Source organism: Acanthopagrus latus, chromosome 18 (assembly GCF_904848185.1).
Source record: "Acanthopagrus latus isolate v.2019 chromosome 18, fAcaLat1.1, whole genome shotgun sequence".
NCBI classification, from domain to species: domain Eukaryota; kingdom Metazoa; phylum Chordata; class Actinopteri; order Spariformes; family Sparidae; genus Acanthopagrus; species Acanthopagrus latus.
In genome coordinates this window covers 16890034-16910034 of record NC_051056.1, presented here as the reverse complement: position 1 = coordinate 16910034, position 20001 = coordinate 16890034, and the positions used below count along the sequence as shown (strand labels likewise).

General features: G+C 40.6%; 1 protein-coding gene across 1 annotated transcript; it reads left to right on the top strand.

The window, feature by feature from the left end:
- The first annotated feature begins 832 nt into the window (after positions 1 to 832).
- Positions 833 to 19300, top strand: ergic1 (endoplasmic reticulum-golgi intermediate compartment 1). Its single transcript, XM_037077051.1, has 10 exons — positions 833 to 991; positions 7585 to 7646; positions 10471 to 10543; positions 10969 to 11063; positions 13190 to 13314; positions 14251 to 14355; positions 14459 to 14519; positions 14695 to 14795; positions 15522 to 15644; positions 17356 to 19300. Exons 1-10 carry the CDS (start codon positions 972 to 974, stop codon positions 17461 to 17463), a joined length of 873 nt encoding a protein of 290 aa, XP_036932946.1. The 5' UTR covers positions 833 to 971; the 3' UTR covers positions 17464 to 19300.
- The last annotated feature ends 701 nt before the right edge of the window (positions 19301 to 20001 follow it).

Sequence of the window (20001 nt, the reverse complement as noted above, 5' to 3'; positions counted from 1 at the left end):
TTGCTCTGTTTAAGCAGTATAGACACTTAACAAATTATTTATAATACATAGATTAAGGCTATAAACAATATTTAACATGATGCACACATGCACACATATTTTCTTGCAACTGAATAATGATGTTTAAGTATTTATTGATTGTTTATATACTGTTTCAAATGCCAGACATGTTGGCATTTGAAGAATGAGTCAGATCAGAATACTATAGATGTGTTTGTAACACTTTACCTTCAGCAGTATAGCCCAATATATTATTTATAACCCTTTATAGATGTAAGCAACAATTAAGGACATAATTATATGTCTTTTTGGAAATGCTCCTTTCTTTCTTTAGGTCTTGATAAAGTTTAAATCCATGTTAATCCTTTTTTATTACCATCATGTTAATCTGCTTTACAGACTACAACATATATACCCTATATGTATATATTAACTGACAATATCTGGCACAAAGCATCTCTTCTCTTTTGATGACATAAAATGTTGTGTTTACATGGTCCATGAGGAATTAAATTAATACTACTGGAAAATAATACGTCTCATGATTGTTTGTAAGTCACACTTTATTTAAAAATAATAATAATAATAATTTTATGTTTTTTAAATAATTAACTAAATAAATATTGGATAAACAGTAGATAAGATATATTTATTAGTGAATAAAATGATATAAAACTATCAAAAAACAAAAACTATTCCCTTGCTCCTATCATTGACGATTTTTAGCTTATTATGTTTCCAAAACCATAAATTAATGAATAAAAAAATAAATAAATACGACGCTACGCTCTCGACGGAAGTAGAATCAGAGCAAACCGGAAGTAGCTCTCAGCCAATCGGCTTGTGCAAAGCGTCCTAAGCTGACGTCAGCCCGGTACCGATGAACAACCGGTAGCAGCGAAGAGAGCTGTATGGTTTCCCGTTGCTTGTGGCTTTGTTAGCTTAATAACCCCGTGAAACGTGCAGGCATCATGCCTTTCGATGTGAGGAGGTGAGTACGGGGCTTCGTTTCACTTCGGGTCGGACACGGAGGGTCTGTGTCGGGGCAGGAACGGGGGGGTGGGGGGTCAGTGTGTGAGCTCTGGATGAATTAACGCTGGCAGAGCATCGCATACTAATGAGCGAGGAACAGTCGAAACAGTTTGTTTCACGTCCGTTATGAATGGGCCACATTGTGAGGAGGGGAGTAAGTGTTGGTTGAGGAGGTGGAGGGAGTGATGCGCAGGTATGCTTACAGGAGTTTTTGGCCGGGCTTCCCGCCTGCGCATGTGCAGATTTCCACATCCATCCCATCATTTGCAAAACTTAAACCTCAGACAGGGATGCAGTTTACAGTCAACACAAGTTTTGTCATAGCCGCATGGTTTACCCAACAAACGTGACATCCTGGGCAGGTCTCATTTAGAAATCAGTGCTTTTTTAAAAAAAATTCTCAGAATACACAAAAAATTGTCAAAACATTCAGAATTTTTACCCGCCAATACACAGTGTGAAGCAGGTAATGAATAATAAGGAATACACCTGACTACAGGCACAGCAGAGATAATCAACTAATCTATTGATACTTGAGCAACAGGCACAGAGCTAATAGTCACACCTGCAGAACTGTTGAAACTGTCAACAGGGCACACCTCATTCAAAATAAAGAACAGGATGTTTGCAATCAGCCATAGTGGTCTCTGACAGATACTGACAAGTATGAAGCCAAACTCCTACCATGTACTCAAAAGTGAGTAGTAGGCATGCAAAGTGTTATTATTTTCATGACCAATTTGATCTATCGCTACTGGTTTTATTTTCCATCCAAGCAACCCAACCCAAAAGGATTGCAATAGTACAAAGAGAAGCAGGAAACCCTCTCATTCGAAAAGTTTTAACAAAAGAATGACATGTCGTGACATGTGCATTTGCTTATCTAGTCTGTTGAATTCTAGTGTATTGGCGTATGGCATACTATTTTCATAAAATGATGATAAAGCATTTGTTACAGTCTTTAAAGTAGGGAGCCAGTCCCAGGCAATTGTCCCGCCCGCAACACTATAGGATTAGTAACACATGTTAAATAATAACCTATAAAACACAGAATAATCAGAATCTGCAAAGTAACTGGTAACTAAAGTTATCAAATAAATGTGGTGTAAAGGAAGTATACATAGCAGAAAAAAGGAAATACTCAAGCTCATTTTAAAATTGTCTTTAAGAATAGTACTAGAGTAAATTGAACCATTCCATCACTGGTCCATCGTCATCCATCTAAATATCATTGTACCGGATGATGATAATAATATTAGTGAAATCCTGTGATACTGTGGGACCTGGATATCTTTTAACATCTCACAGTGAAGATCTCACACCATTGCAACCCTGGTGTAACTATTTCAGATTACGAGGTGTAATCACGCTAGCATTGAGAAAACAGTTGATTAATCACTTTGTTTATTGTTATAAGAATAAAAGGGAAATATCCTGATAATCAGTTTATGATTTCCATAATTTATAAAGCAAATGTTTCAATGTACTTGTGTTCTAGCTTTACAGTTTTATCTTTGTTTGATTTTAAATACAACACTTTTTGAGTTTTGGGGTCGCGTTTACGCAAAAAAAAAAATCGCAGACATCATCTATGTAACTGATGAAGCTGATCATCAGGTGCAACACTAAATAACGCACATGAGTCATTCCTTCAGACCACAGCTGTGTTATAATGAGGGAATTAATTTACCGACACACAGGATCTGGTGTAACTCTCGTTTGCACTGCTACACTATATGACCTATGTCTGAGTGTTGTGTGAGAGCGGCCGTGTCATGGGGTTACCAACTGGTCACGCCCCGTTCAGATGCTTCACTGGCGTCCCAGTTGTATAACACTTGTGTTGCAACAACTGGAAATAGCTGGATTGACCAACTAACTAGTTGTTTTTGAGGTTTTGTTGACTCATACTCAGTAATTCTTGGGCGGGGGTTAGTCAGAGCCATGGTGTGACTAACGACACAGGTTACTGTAGGTTACACCTTGCCCCGGTGTTACATGTATTCCCAGAATGCCACCTGTAAACCACATCAGTAATAGGCGTATTTGATATTAAAGGATCTTATTCTATTACTGAGTGTCAGCAAATCCTGTGAGAAGACCAAAACCAACATTGTCTTAGTACGTCTCAGGTTACTTTCTATCTGTGGCCGAGCTGTGGTTCCCACTGGAAACGTTAAACCATTAACAATCTTCTCACGTTGTTAAAGGCGTCATTTGCTCAGAGCTGGCTATTGTAGTTTCTATCAAATGTGACTCAAACAGAGGGCCATGTTGTATTTGTTGAGGACTATTTTCAGCCGCAGTGTGACACACATTTAGGGAATATAAATCAGGATACCTGTTGCAGTATTTGCTATTGAATAATTTGATTGTTGGTTTTGGACTTTTCATGGCATTTGGTAACAAGAAACAGAATATGAGGAAAAGATCAGATCCTTTATATTCATTAAAGAAAGTTGAGTAAAGAACAGAAATGCTAACTTATTTAATATGGTGAATCTATGAATTTATTCAAGTTACTTTGTGTGTGTGTGTGTGTTGATACATGTATGTTTTGATATATATTACCTAAATGGCAAATAAATTAAAGTGTTAACAGAATGTACTGGCTTTCTTTGTGGCTCCTTAACAGTCACAAAGTTAATAGTTTCTCTCTAATAATAACGATAACCTTATCCAAAACGACTGAGCAGCAGCTCTTCTGAATGAATTAACAAATGAATAACAGACAGGCTGTTGTAACCAACCTTTCACATTATGTCATTTATTGACACACGTAGGCTTGGTCCAGGCTAACCTGATGATGCGGTGTGTTTGGCTTTATCGCTTCTGTAAGGAGGCTCAGTGTCAGTGGATCTCAGCTCTCTTAACCTTGACAATGGGTGAGTGCTGTTTGAGACCTGACGTACAGGCAAATGACTGAACAGAAACCCAAATAAAGAAAGATGTAGGCTGCGGTTCGTGATGCGAGGTGACCGCATGTGAAAAGAAGAACCTTGACTGTCCGTTATGTGGGTTTACTTATACAAGAAAGGGATGAACTACTGACTCACAGTGACTCATGTGCGAGATACAGTTTTTTTTAGTGAGGGCCCTACCTTGAAAAGCATCCCTGTGGTGTCAACAGAGAGAGACGGTGGTACAGCGCGTACTCTCTAATCACAAAACATCTGCGCCCAGTTCACAGAGGCCTGAGCAGTGGGAAGTGACGAGCGAGAACGTATTGACTGTAATTCAGGAAATTACAAGCATCAGGGACAGACCGAGAGATGAACTCTCAGCCATCAGCATTAATATTCATGAAGACAAAATGTTCTGAGTGGAGGAAATTAACTGAGTTCACATTCAACCTGAAATTAAATACACTTGAGTGTAGTTAAAAAAAAAAATGATGTCATAATATTAAGTTTGTCTGTATTTCCAACCCTTAAGCGCTAGTGTAAGTAAGACCATGTGTCTTGAGTCTAGATATATCCAGAATGTCTACTGTACGTCCGTCTGAGACTATTTATAATTCAACATGTAGCATCAGATACTGTCTCACGTGAGATTTTGTTCCATCGCTCAAATTCAAATTTAGCCGTGACAAGCTGCGAGGGCTCGAAATACGGATTTGTGATCCTACCGCGAGAAGTGCATATTTCTGTGACTACCGGTATTTATACCCTGGGCTCAGGCGTAGACTTCAACACTGTTTCACTGTAAAGCTAATCGGGTGGAGTAAGTGATGTTATGTTCTTTTAATGTAGCTTGAGCATTTAAGAGTATACTTCAGATGAATATGGTATGACTTAAAATGCACAAATACGTTTGTTAGAATGGCTTGTTTTTGTGTAATATAACAGAACTATTAATAAAAGCAATATTCACTCATAAATTTCATTATCAGTGGAACTCAAAGACAGCGTATGTACTCAAGTAAGCCAGTGTAAATGTGTAACATTATTAAATTCATTAAAAGGTGTTTGTATACAAGAATCAGAATTGTCGCAATTAGTTTATGTTCAAAATGTGTTCAAAAAAAGATTCTGATGACCTTTACAGACAAAAGATGATGATAGTGGGAAAAAAAGTAAACTCAGTTTAAGTGTCGTAACAGCAGACGCCAGAGCAGCTTCTTTCCTTAGGTTACAAGTCCCCTTAATTCATCCACATCACCCTGCCATGAAGACAAAAAAATGTATGAGCAGCATCTGCCCCACTGACGGACATTAAGAATAAAGGGCTGTCCACACAGAGAGCAATAACTTAAACAATAATTATCAATGTATCTTTTTAGGAATAACTCAAGTGGATGGAAGGGTCCACAGAACAACTCTGAGGACAGCAACACTGGTTAAGGAGGCAATCGATGAAAGATAACTACGCTGATTAAAAGCCATCTCATTTTAAAAGGCGTCATGTTAACGCTTGTGTAACATATTAGCCTGCAACAAAAAAACAACAACATTATTTTGCCTGAGACATACTGTTAAGTGGTGCTAATGGGGTCACTGAAGTTAGTTTTGTCTTTTCTGACTTTGTCTCCTCACCTGGATATTGATGTTCACTCATACAAATGCGTGACTAATATCTGTTGTCATAAGAGAGACAGCTCACAACTCATAACAGGGTGTTGGATTCTCCCTCGCCCTCTCATTTTTGAAGAGTTTCTTGAACTCTCCCATCCCTTCAGTTTTGCTTTCTGTTTCTCTGTGCAACATGCGGTAATGAGCTGCCATTGATATGCATCTTCGTGAGCTGCTGACACAGGGCTACTCTCATGTGGGAATGCTCACAAGTATTATTATAGTTACCCTTATAGTGATCATTCTTGGTGTGGGTGGCCTGTTACTACTTTAATAATGCAGAAACAGCCAGTCTTCTCACTGGTGGTCCTCTTTGTTTTTCTAGCTTATATTAAGGGATCAGTATTGATTTGAGACAGTTTCATAACCAGTTTAAAGAACCTTGTAGTATTATCATATTTTACATTACATATTCTTCGTTATATTTGTATACACACATTGTATAGATACATACTTGTAAACAAGCTCAGTGGTCATAGGCCCTTCCTACAGTATGTCATATAGTTATCACACGGATCATATATTTAATCAGCTCCACAGGGGAGCATGTAGTCCCTGAGCTGAAAGCAACAAACTAGACTTTCAAGGTTTTCTCACGGCAGCGGTGTAAATCAATGTGCTCAACCCGTCTGGTGGTCTGAGGAGGTCAGGGCTGTGGCTGGGTGGGAAGGATGTTGAGGAAAAGAGACTTTGCACTTTAAAGCTTCACATTCAGGAAGTATGTCATTCTGGAAGTTACTCTGATCCTGATACAGAGCGACCCCACCCTGAGCTCCCCGCCCAGCGCCTCTCCATGTCGCCTGCCCTACATATCTTGCCAGGCCAGCTATTAGCACACAGTGATCTAATACTAGTGGGACATTGGTGCAGGAAGTTAAGAGGTGGATGTGGATCATAAAGACAGAGATGAGGGATGCTGGCTGAGGTGTTTTAGGATCCAGGGATGGGAAAAAAAAAAAAAAAGTGAAAGCAGGAGCTGAGGCAAAACAAGAGAAGCAGCAGGGTCGGGGCTGGACAGGAAGCCCTCCCTCCTACTTCCTCCCCCGCCCTGCATTGCATCAGCTGTGATCGTTTCACTGGCAGCTCTTGGTGGAAGAAAATGTGAACAGATGTGAGTGTTTTTTGGAAGGAGAGCGAGAGTGAGTGTCAGAGACAGTGGGTGGGATTTGCGCATTTGGCGATGGAGTTTGGGGTTGAAAAACGTTTCACTGCCCAAAAAGGACATGCGCAAGAACCCGTGCACCTAAATAGTCAGCTCCCCAAATAGGCAACAACAGTGTTTCACAAGAGTAGAGTTGATTTTGTCTGGTGGTAAATGATCCTCCTCCGCTTCTGATTCACTGATTTACACACAATCCGTTTGTTTTCTGAAATGATCCGAGTTGATACGAAAACGTCATACGAGAATAAATCTGCAGTATGATCCTTTCACACTGAATCCTTCGCTGCTGGTATCATTGTATGTAATCCCACTGTAACTTCCACTTATACTGCCAAACAAAAAAATCAAACCATATAATTTGGAGGTTTTCATGCATATTGGTGTTATGCATATAATCCAGCGTTTCTTGTTTCATTGTTGTGTGTGTGTGTGTGTTTCTGTTGGCTTTGGGTTTTGTTGTGTATAGGTTGTGTGTCAGAGTCCTTTTGTTGAGGTCTGGTCAGAATTACAGAGCACACACTCAGAGGAAGAGGTGTAACACTGTAAAAAGTGTGTGTGTGTGTGTGTGTGTGTGTGTGTGTGTGTGTGTGTGTGTGTGTGTGTGTGTGTGTGTGTATGTGTGCGCGTTGCGGCTGGCTGTCTGGACCTGTTGTGTGTTATGGCGGTGGTCCAGAGCTAACATTCCACCACTCTTCTGTAATATCGCACAGCCTTATGGGTACAGAATGTGCTTCTTTTCTCAGCACGTAGTGTTTACATTTTCAGGTTTTTTTTTTTCTCACTTGCCTTTCTCCCTCCCTTTCTTTTCTCTCTCCTCAGATTTGATATCTACAGGAAAGTGCCAAAAGATCTCACCCAGCCCACATACACAGGAGCCTTCAGTGAGTAGTACTTCACGCACAGCGAGCCAAAACGATGAGCTTTTTATTGGCTGGTATTTGGATTTGGGTATTTTTTTAATTTCATTTTATGAGTTATTTAGTTAGAGATTAGAATAGTTTGCAACTATAGGTTGTCTTTAAAGATAGACTAGTTCATAGATCATTCCCCATGTTTTGTGTAATGACTTTCAAAATCCTGCAAAACCTCTTTTTTTCATTTAGCTACTTGTTAGCTGCCAGCTGTAGCTACATATTTATGACATCAAGACACAAGAGGGCTATATTCTTGTCTTACTCTTGGCACGAAAGTAACGGTTACTCTAGATCTAGAACTGTTCATTTAAATATTTATATTATTCATAAATACCATATCAACAATTTCACAAGCTAATGTAGCCTTAAAAGGTAGTAATCAAAACTTTTTTTTTTTTTACGGAACAGACTTTTTAATCCATCAGAGAACCTCTGCTTGAATTTCTTTAAACTGACAAACTTCAGTCCCATGACATGGTGTCTATAGTGTCTGCTCTTATATGACAATACTAAATAACTTTGAAGTCTTATCAGTACGTCAGAGGTAGTTTTTCATATTATGTTTCAAGTATTATGTCAACATACATGTTTGCTTTTTATTAGAAGGTAAGTGGAAAGTGGTACCAGGCACTGTTGAGGGAGGTGGATGTATTGACGAACAGTTTAGGAAGGGGGAGGACTTGTCAGCTGTAAATCAAGTACCAGCCTGTCCCAGCACAGTTTCGTCCTGACAGAGTCAGTCAGCGTGTGGCAGTTACCTGTTTAAGCACAACTAGTATGGTAAGAATGTTGATGATCATGTTCTGTCATGGCCGCCGGCATCATAGCAGTCATCATGAGAGTGCTTGTCGTGGCTTCTACTTGTCATCAATATGTCATGGTGTAATCAGGGATTGTATTGATTATTCACTGTTTTAATGGTGAACAAAAGACCGGATGACACACTTTTGGCTTCTCAGTCATTATCTAGTGCTGGATTGTCATTTGTCAGCTGATGACACAGGGTAGAGGGAAATGTCAGCCCCGATGGCTCAAACTGATGGCAGATTGGGTAAGCAGTGATATCACCGAATAGAGAACATTTTTAAACAGATTATAAACACCTTCCTGAATGACAGGGAAGAGAATGAACTTGCTAAACATATACGCACAGTTTCCACCCATGAGGAAGTGGATGGAGGTTCTTCCTGTACACAATCAACACCCTTCCTGTCTCCATCCACTGTCTAGGGGTTGAGGGCGTTGGGTTGATTTGGATGTTAGACAACTGTTATTGCTTCACCCACGGTGGGTCAAACTCACATTTGGGCCTGTGTGGTTCAGAGGGAGCCAGAAACAGACTCCCCCCTGTTCACAAAAGGCCAAATATTTGACCCTGTCTGCTTTTGTTATTCTGTTTTAGGGCCACATTCCTCTGAGTTCAATTTTTACGGTATTTACTGTGAACCTGTGTTTTAGCCACAGTGGTCTGGGGTGGCTGTAATTTATAAACCTTCTGTTTGACTGTTTTTCTGGCGTATTTGTTTGTCCTGCATGAACTGATAGAAAGTTCTCATTTGTCAGCACCACGTGGGGGAAATGAGCCAAAAATAAATAGCACATCTGATTACGAAAAAAGAGGGACTGGTTTCGGATGTCACTGACCGATTCATAGAGTTACTGTACATACTGTGTTACTGTGGCTTATTTGTGTCACAACTGTGGGGGGGAAAAAAGCTTCCTCTCTGTTAGAACAAAGCCACTTTCAATCCCATTTAATCCCGGTGTGGTCACTAGGAAAGATGAGCTGAAGTTCAAATAAAAATGCACTCATGTGAAGAAGTCTTTGTAAATCATTTGGTTTGTCAGTATTTCCATTGCGGAGTTGTTGAACTTTAAATCATGGTTTCTTTAATAATTTCCAGTGTTGTGACCTACGAAGCCTGGGAAGAATTACTGTACAAGCCTTTTGATGAACCTGAATCGGTGACCTATGTGTCATAGCGACACTCCCTATTGTGTGTTAGTTAAACATTACCTTATGTAAGTCTCCACTAACCACAGGTTTGGCCATGATGGCCTGCCAACCACGAGGTCATGTGACTGTGTGATCCTAGGAGACAGTTGCCACGTAAACACGCCTCACCTGCTGAGCGAGAGCTTTCTGACCGCGGCACCCGCCATACCGGATAGACCACAGTTGCACAGACACAGATCAGTTCCCCTCCATTTTTATCTTAGCAAACACCTGACAGTGTTTTATGTGAGCCTCGGGTTGATTAGTTTGACACATGAAATGAAACAGACGAGCTTGGCCTCTTCCCCTTTTAGGCTTTAATTTGGCTCAAACTGATCAAAGATACTTATTCTTTAATGTTAATGCTCCTAATTTGGTTTCTGTCTCTTTTACTGGAGGAGCCATTTTTGGTCCAGGGTGATTGTCAGTGTGTGAGTTTGTCTCAGAAAACCTAAAGTGAGCTGTTGGTAGGACCCACGTAGCATGAGCTCACCTCTCTCAGAGCAGATATGCTGTCATGGCAGCTTGTTTGCTGGTATTTAATGTGTTATTAGTGTAGGAGGCTCTTTAAAAACCTGCGTAATGGAAGGCTTAACACCATCAGTAAAACAGCTATTTAGAAAATCTTTTATGGCCACTTTGATTTTTCTTAATGTCAATATCTTAGGTCAGCCATTCCTCAAGGCTGGAAAAGCCTGGCTCATTTGGTTCTCATCATCCCATGAAATCCTGCTGTAAGTTGAGATCAGTGTGCCGTACGTAATATTAATTTGAACTGTTCCTCTCTGCCCACAGTTTCCATTCTCTGCTGTGTCTTCATACTCTTCCTCTTCCTGTCGGAGCTGACGGGATTCATAACCACTGAAATGTAGGTATCGCAGAATAAACCTGTAATATCCTGTTACACACTAATCAAGAGATCGTTCCCTTGTTTCCACACAGGCCGAGAACCTGCTGTCTTAAATATACAAGACTTAATCATGAGTGTCAAAGCACCCGTTATGATGTAGTCAGCTCGGCCCATGTTGTAACCAATGAGTGCAGTCAGTTTTCTCACAGGAAATTAGCTTTTTGAATGCGTCAGCCCGTTGGCGATGTGTAATAAGGGATGACTTGGGGAGGACATGACAGGAAGGAAATTACACTGTCAGAGATGCACAAATGCTCTTTTTCTCGCCGTTTGGCGCAAGATGAACCCTCAGCTGTTAAAGGACAAGATGTGTCTTTTTCCTTTACTCAAAATAACCCCCCCACCCCACCCCTTCTCTAACCATTTCTTCTTTTTTTTCGCAGTGTAAATGAACTGTATGTGGATGATCCTGATAAAGACAGTGGTGGGAAGATAGAAGTGAGTTTAAACATCAGTTTGCCAAACTTACACTGTGATTGTGAGTATATACATAATATATACATATACACAACTCTCACTTTCTTTGCACTACACTTTGTTTCACATTGTTTGTGGCCTATAGTTGCTTTTTTCCCTCCTTATCAGACAGTATCATACCTCACCTTATCATTCTGCACGGCTTATTGGTAGAAGATAAATGGTGCCCGAGATAAACACTCAGAACCAGATGGTGGTTTGTTTACGCGGATGTGTTGTGGCATGCTCCCTAGATATCGCCAGATTTTAGCCCAGCCTCCGGCCCCGCGTTTGATCTGCCACACAGCCGCGATCCGAGTTTGACACAGAGTTGCCTCTGCTGGCCTCATCGGCTGCGCTTCAGCGTCAGAGAAAGTGGGCTGGCCTCCGGCTGGAGCTTGCCAAGACGGAGAGCAGTCACCAGCTATTTGCTCCTCATGACTCCCGGCAGAAGCTATGCCCAGTGACAAATCACACTCATGCACACACACACACACACACACACACGCACACACACCGACCACAGTGGTAAGGTCCCGGGCAGCACAGAAAAACACACATTCGTTTGGGGATATCCAAAAATGGCAAAGCTAATAAATGCTTGTGTGAAAAATGAAGCCCAGATTTGTGTGAGAGAGGTTCTGGCATGCGGGCGTGCAGCTGCCGGCCATGTGTTTAGACGAGCTCGCCGATGGCATGCCTAAACAAAGGCCGTTTCCAATTAAAGCTCTTGATGATTGTATGTACGGTGGTTTTGTTTATTTGCAGATATTTTTTTTTGTTGCAGGGATGTGGGGCCCTCTTAAATACCTGCTCAAACACGCTGGTCTAACCACACTGCAGCTGCATGTAATGAGCAGAAATGTTCCTCAGCCGTTCTCCCAGCGAGTTAATATTATACACCGGCTTACTTTTCCAGACCTCCAAACGGGTTGTCATCCATTACAGATTTACTCATTTCATCATGGAAAAGCTGGCACTTCTTTTTTTTAAGATTTATCTGCTCTTGCTGTGCTGCTCGTCTTCCTCCTCCAACCTTTACGGGTTGCCAGGTCTTGATTTGTGACTTCATGGAAAAGCAGATCCGTGTGTAATAACCTTATAATAATTTCACCCCCGCCCACACCGCCCCAGATCCACTCCACATGAACACACTTCCAGGTCTAAATGTCTTAAAAAGGAGAAATGAGCAGCTCAGACATAACTTATATTTGTGCACTATATTTTGAGATCTGGACAGACGGGAGGAACTTGTCTTGAATGTCAAAGGTTAGACAGCCGGCATTGCAGAGGTGTTTTAGCACAGATCCGGCAGACGTTCCTCACTACGCTGCCGGCCAACACACATCACCTGAAAATAGGCCACTGCCGGTGTGCCAACACACTGCGGCCTGCATGAGGGGGGTCGGTGAGGCCTAGATGGAAAAACACAGGCAGAAGGAGGGCGACGGGCAGGATAGGTGGGCTGTTTGGACTTGATGTGTGTTTACTCTGCGGGTCACACTCAGACTTCATCTATCAATCATTTTTTGGATCTACTCATTTATTGTTTAGTCTTTAGAAGGTCCAAACAATTTGGAAAATTGCCTGTCACAAGGTGGTGATGTCTTTATATTACATGTGTTTTTAACAGTCTGGAACAGTCTTGTACATCATTTTATGGCTGTGTGAGAATGTTAAGATCAAGATCATCCTAAAAAATGCAGCAAATGTTTAGTGTAGAACAATTCTGACCATTGATTAGTCATTAACAAAGAAAAGAAGGGAAAAATCTATGCTTTCTGTTTCCTAAAGTTTCCAAACTTTCTGTGTGTTATATGATTGTAAATTGAATGTGTTAATTTTAAATTGTTTATTGCTGTTTATTTACTGTTTTGTGACTTTGGACAAATTCAGATCAACCGAGAATGACAAAAATGTCATTTACAGCCTTAGTTTGATATTATCGCTTTAAAATATGATATAAGAAACTGATTAACCATTCACATTGTCTCCTTTTTTACTGAGTAATCAATGAATCATCGAGTCCCATCACCAAAAATAGTTTGGGGAAGTTTGGAACCATCAGAGGGAACTGTCTTAATACTTTGTGTCATATTGTTCACTACATGTCCAAACTCTCTCTCATGTGTCCTTGTTGTCTTTCAGTGGTGGGTTTGGACATCCAGGATGAGATGGGCCGCCATGAGGTCGGCCACATAGACAACTCCATGAAGATTCCCCTCAACCAGGGGGATGGTTGTCGCTTTGAGGGAGAGTTCACCATCAACAAAGTAAGGCCTCACCACACAGCAGAGTGAGGGGGGAGAACGACCCGTACAAACACACACGCTGTATGAATGACCTATTTTATGTGGCCTCTCGGAGAACAGTCCGGTAATTACATTATGATGGATCGGATAGCCTGATAGTTTGTGGGACTAGATGTTGTTTATTTGTCTTGGACTTCAGTTAAACACAGAGGGTGAACCCCCGGCCCGAGACAACATGTTTCCTTCTCCAGTCTGAGTTAGAGTTATGTTGAATTGATCAGCTTCGGTTACATCTGACAGCCGTTTTTGCAGAGTCTTGAAAGTTTGGAAAATGCTTGATTTGAACTGTTTTCAAGGCTAAGAATGTGCTTAAATCAGGTGCATGTTCCCTGAAAAAATGCTTAATTTTCATCATTATCGGATGTTTCATCGACACAATTGCCCATTTAAACCAAAAATGTTTCATATCTAAAATCACACAAACCTTTCATCATATTTATTTGTTGTCTCCTGACATAAAATAATCATGATCAAACACACACTCAATTTAGATGTGATAATGCAGGTTTTAAGAGTCCTCAAATTCTTGAAAGTGCTTAAAAAGTGCTTGAATTTGACTCTTAAACAGCTGTACAAGCTGTGAGTACAGGCTGGGCCTTGTTGAGCCCTGTTTGTCCCATGAACAACATCCTGTGCGTCAGTCTTTCCAGTTCATTTTAAATGATTAACCCCGCAGTTGTGCATTTAATGCTCTTGCTTGTGGAGTAATTGGAAATATGTGAGACGTGTTAAAGGGGGTGGATTTCTCTTCCGAGGGCACGGAACATTCAGTTTCCAACCATTCATGTGCGTATGCAGACTTGGTCATTAGCTAACTAAATGTGCTGCGGGTGGTTGTTATGCTACTGACACGAACTTAACTATCTGTATCTATGTGTGTTTGTGCGTGTGTTTCAGGTACCAGGAAACTTCCACGTGTCGACGCACAGCGCTACAGCGCAGCCCCAAAGCCCTGACATGACCCACACCATCCACAAGCTGGTGTTTGGAGAAAAGCTCCAGGTAAGGACTCGCACTAAAACACACCTGTAGAAAAAATGGACACAGATAAGATCTGAAGTCTCAACGAGTGACACTGATCTCTTGTCTCTCTTTTGTCACACAGGTACAAAAAGTGCAAGGGGCCTTTAACGCGTTAGGAGGGGCCGACAGGCTGGCATCTAATCGTACGTATGCACGCTGCGCATGTGTTCGCCGTGCCCGCTGTGTGACGTTTATGTAGGGCACAGAAATGAGAGACGGCTGGAAACTTGATTCACACAGCTGACACTGCAACCTCAGAGGGAAAGAGTCCAGCCAGTTGTGTCATTAACAAACCTTAATCCTTTGTTTCTCCTGCAGCTCTGGCGTCACATGACTACATACTGAAGATTGTTCCAACAGTGTACGAAGACCTTTCAGGCAAGCAGAGGTTCTCCTACCAGTACACGGTAGCCAACAAGGTGCTTCTTCTTTTCCCTCCCTGTGAGATTATACCTCTGTGTCATGTGTTGTTTTTTTTTCTGTACTTGTCATGGAAGCCGCGTGACCACCCCGACATATGGCCAGAGCATGTATCGCCGTGTTAACCTGTGCACTCACCTGGAAGTGAAAGCTCACCCCTAGTGACGGGAAACGTTCCCCAGATGTCAACAAACCATTAACACGCTTCTTAGAACTGTGTTGACGGACAGTGACTGAGTTTGGAGTAATAACAGTGCAGGCTGATGGTGCAGAGTATTTCAAAATCTCCTTGCCAAAGCATAAATGAAGGTTTGGCAGAGACATGGATCAGTGCTTGGAACTTTATCTCATGTTGAATCAATATTTTTGGTGAATTTAGCTGGAATTTTTGCAGAAATGTGAGTTACATAAAGGCACTCAGATAGATGTCATCATATGATAACTCGGAACACATTGGAGCATCCCCTCCTTTCGTTAGTTTTACTCAGCCAGGATTTGTTTTTAATGAATCATTTATTACTTTTGAGCGACTTGTCCGAAACCAATCCAGTAATGACTCATAAACTCCACCAGAGATAATAATGAATTGTGCGGATTGCTCTAAATTGATTTCTAAACATGATGGGATTAACCGTCTCGGTGTTGATTGAGTCGATTTGTCTCGCCAGGCGCGGCTCCGAGAGCATTTGTAACGCGTTGGTTCTCTCCTCTTCCATCCCACACAGGAATACGTTGCGTACAGCCACACGGGCAGGATCATCCCCGCCATCTGGTTCCGTTACGACCTCAGTCCAATCACAGTCAAGTATACGGAGAGGAGACAGCCCTTCTACCGCTTCATCACAACAGTGAGTGCCTTCTCATCTTGACTTCAACAGAACAATGAAATCTTAAAAGTGTGAATGGTAGTTAATAGTGAATGAAAGTGCAAACTGTGATTTGAGGTTTTAAACCTGATTTAGAACATACTAACATTCAAAGGTAACAATCTGTGAACACAACACTGACATTATTAAACCTTTTTTAGTGTCTTTCAGCTCATTGTTTCTTTCTATAATGTTGTTGTTCACTCTTTTGCCTCTCATTAACCCTGTTTATAGCAGGAAGGTATTTTCAGAAAACAAAGCTCTGATGAATTCACCGTTTGTTAGCTGCCCAGCAGACAAAGTTAAATACTTCTGCAGCTAAAGAGACACATAATTCCCTAAAGTTGAGACCAACACCAAAACTAAAACAAGAATGAATATTGAACTTAGATTCATCAGAGGACTAGATAAATTCGAATTCTGCACATATTCCCAATGTCTTGACATGCAGTAAATGCATAGTGACGTATGTTTCTTCAATTACCAAAGATAGCAACTTCTAAGGTCAACTTGTCTGCTGTGCAGAGTTTGTTTTAAAGACAAACCTGAACATAAACGATGATAGATATCCATCTGTTGATCAAATACACACAAAAAGACATAAAATATATGATGTGGAAGAGGAATGCATGACCTAACGTCACTGTTGCGCACGTCACACAGTTTTTCTGATTAAATTTGCTGGTGCATGTAAACACCAGCCTGTTAATCCCATCCCGTGTGAAGAAATATTGTCTGTGTAAACAGAGCTTGTGTAGTGTTTACTGTTGTGCTGCTCCCATGTTGCTAAGTCACAATATTAGCGACAAAGTTACAAAAAAGGCAGAGCGCCAACATTTAAGTTGCCACTGAGTCACTGCTGAAAGTTGAGAAAAACCTCAACATACGCCTGTCACACAACAACAAGTTTTGTGGCACCAGTTTCAAGCTTCGTATCACCATCTTATACTGAAAGTGACGCTTAGTCACCAGTAGTCTGAGTATACTGTAAGAAATTGAGTCTCACAAAACTATGATGGGACTTGTTTACTTTGATGATTTTTAAATTATTTTCTTTTTATTTATTGTTTAAAGTCTTTAATGAAATGGTTCCACAGAATAGGAAATGCTCTAGAATATTCGTACCTGTATTTGAATACAGAGTTACAGCCAGCAGTCAGTCTAACCTACCACTGAGGCTGAAAACAGGGGGAAACCAGTGCCTACCAGCACCTCTAAGCCTATTTAAAATGTTATACCTTGTTAGTTTAATCTGTACAAAACTATTCCTTTTCCTTCCTCAATTCCTTTCTCCTTCTCTGCGTCCACTCCCACCTGACCTCAGGAATTTTTTGGCTAATCCCGAACCATCTCATCAGGAAAGATTTCCTGCTGACTGATAATGCAGTCAGGATTAAAGTGGCTGCCTGGCTGATGAGCTACACCGTTATTTGTCTTCTGTGTTGTTTAGGTTCATTGTGACTTAAGGCACGGGTAGGATATGACTGTGCTTATAGCGTGATTATGAGTCATGGCTTAAGATTGTGAGTCAAGCTGCAGCAGGACTCTCTGCTGGATTCCAGCACATTCTGAGGTGTCAGTGTGTAATCTTTTGTTATGATTAAAAGCAGCTGATATTTAGCTGTTTTATAACCGGAGATGAAAATGCCAAAGCTTTTAAATGTTGACACTGAAGGGGATTTGTTTTCTGTAGATCTGTGCCATCGTTGGCGGGACGTTCACGGTCGCTGGGATCATCGACTCCTGTATATTCACCGCTTCAGAGGCCTGGAAGAAGATCCAGATAGGAAAAATGTCATGAGGACTGCTCCCCTGTCCCCCTTCCTCCTCCCAGCTTATTTATAAGTGCAACTGCTAGCCTGTTAGCTAAATCCAATCCTCGCTCGAACCAGCTTCCCTTTGGAGATTGTATCACCGTGACCAATGAAAGCGACTCTGGCACTCGATCTAACTACCAGGCTACACGGCTGCGTCTCAGTTACTGAAGGTCTTCTCTGGCTCCGACCGCCCTGCTGACGCGTGGTCGCTGACTATCACATGTCCGCTTCCTGCATCTTCAGTTGCAGGAGAGGAGATGTTACCGTGGTGATAAAGTCTATAAAGTGCTTTGTGTCAGGGTTCAAACTATAATGGGTATTTGAAGGCTGCTTCTGACTTTAAAAAAAAAAAAAAGAAGAAGAAGTTTAAAAAAAAAGCTGATATTGAATTTGTTTTTCTTTATTTTTGATGCTAGCATCATGTCACTTGAATCTCTACATTTATTCAATCACAGGGAAATGTCAAATTACAGACAGTAAGACTGCTATAGCTAATCTTTTGATAATTTTCTCGATTAATAGATCAGTTGTTTTGTCCATAAAATGTCAGAAAAATGCGATCAGTGTGTCCGAAAGTCCACAAATACAACGGTGATCAGCTTACTGTCATAGAGGAGTAAAAAAAACAGAAAATATTCACATTTAAGAAGCTAAAGTCAGAGAATTCAGACAGTATTTCTTGACAAAAAGAAAAGTCAGTTGATTGTGAAATAGTTGGTGATTGACTGAATAGCTGACGACTAAGCGGTTAACCGATTAATCATTGCAGCTGTAGTGCCAAAGGGAATGATCATTTGAAGGAAGTGTTCTGGTTTATGAAAGCCTGTTACATGCTGCGTAAACAGAACTGAATTTTTTGCACACTGTCCATGAAACTAGGGCTGAAGCTGACGAAGAATCCGCCGATCATTTTCCTGATCAATCGATTCGTTTTGTGGTCCGTGAAATGTCAGAAAAATGGTGAAAAATGTCGGCCGGTGTTCCTACAGCCCAAGATAACGTCCTTAAATTTCTTGTTTTGTCCACAACTGACACAGATTTAGTTAACTGTCATCGAGGAGTAAAGAAACCAGAAAAAAAATCCACCTTTAAGAAGCTGAAATAAGAGAATTTGGGCCTTTTTTTTGCTTTAAAAAGTTACTCAAATTGATTAATCAGTTATCAGAATTAGTTGATAGGTGATCGGTTAAGCATTGCAGCTCTGGTGCCAAAGGGAATGATTGTTTGAAGGAACTGTTCTGGTTTGGACTGGATGAACTCGAAAGTGTTTTCACACTGTCATCATCATTTCACTACCATTTTCTATCATGTGACATAATTTTCTCAGTTTTTTGTTTTGTTTTGTTTTTTTAATTTCCCCTGTTGAAACTGTGTGCCTTTTAGGTTTACTGTCCTACCATACAGGATTAGCAATATTGGTTTGTCCATCTGTTTCAGTGAATCCATTGTTATCACATGTTCTCTCATGCATGTAGTCTACATTTCTTTAGTTCAATACAGCGACCATTGTTTTTCCTCGTAGTTCATATATACCAAAGCTTTCATCAACACTGCTAATTAAAGATCCTGGCTTTGGGTTTTTTCGCAATGAATAGACTGAATGTTTTTCTAAGAGATAACTTGATTTAGTTAAATGTTTTTACATGGTACGTGGCTCTGTTTACTTATTGTGTTACTCATGAAGTTGTAAACTGTAAAAAACATTTTGTTTCGTAAGGAGAAAACTTGTAGGCCAAGATGGTTTTTCCTCTTTGGTCATTTTTCTTTCCTTTTTCTACTGTTGTATAAAAGATGTCTGATCAAGGACAGTGATAATCACCAGCCCTCAGAACTGGTCTTTGTACTCAAGGTAGTCTATTTACTGTTCTGTCTCAAAGGGAGTCCTCACCTACTACAGTTTGGTTTAAACAGTGAAGATTTATTATATTTTTAGGCCTAAAAGGATGCAAAACATTGATTGATTTCATAAGAAATCCTAAAGTAGTTAAAGGAGACATATTATACTTTTTGTTTTTTTCTTCTTTTTTTGTAAAAGGTCTTGAAAGTTTAAAAGTTCCGCAACAGCAGAAGCTCCTCTCTCCCACACAAACCACTGCGCCTGAAAACACCTTGTCAATATTGTCTTTCTGTGACTTTGTGACATCACACTATGACATCATGTCACACAATTGCCTAATTTATTAAGCGGCGCTAAAACAGAAATAGTGTTTCAGACAGAGGGAAAATACAATGTTTTTTTTTTTATAATGTTTTTTGAGCTCTAAAAGCATTTAAACCTATTCTAGTAGTAACCTTAAATAACATAAGGAGGAGAATTATGTCTCCTTTAAGTTATGGCATCAAAACTAAAGTAAAACAGTCCTGCAGGTTTAAAAAACAAGTATTTCAGTTCAAATGTGTCGACTAAATTATTTTTTTTTTCTTACCCGAAACAATTACCTGCATCACATAAACCGGCTCTACTGGCTGTAATTGTGTGTGTGTGTGTGTGTGTGTGTGTGTGTGTGTGTGTGTGTGTGTGT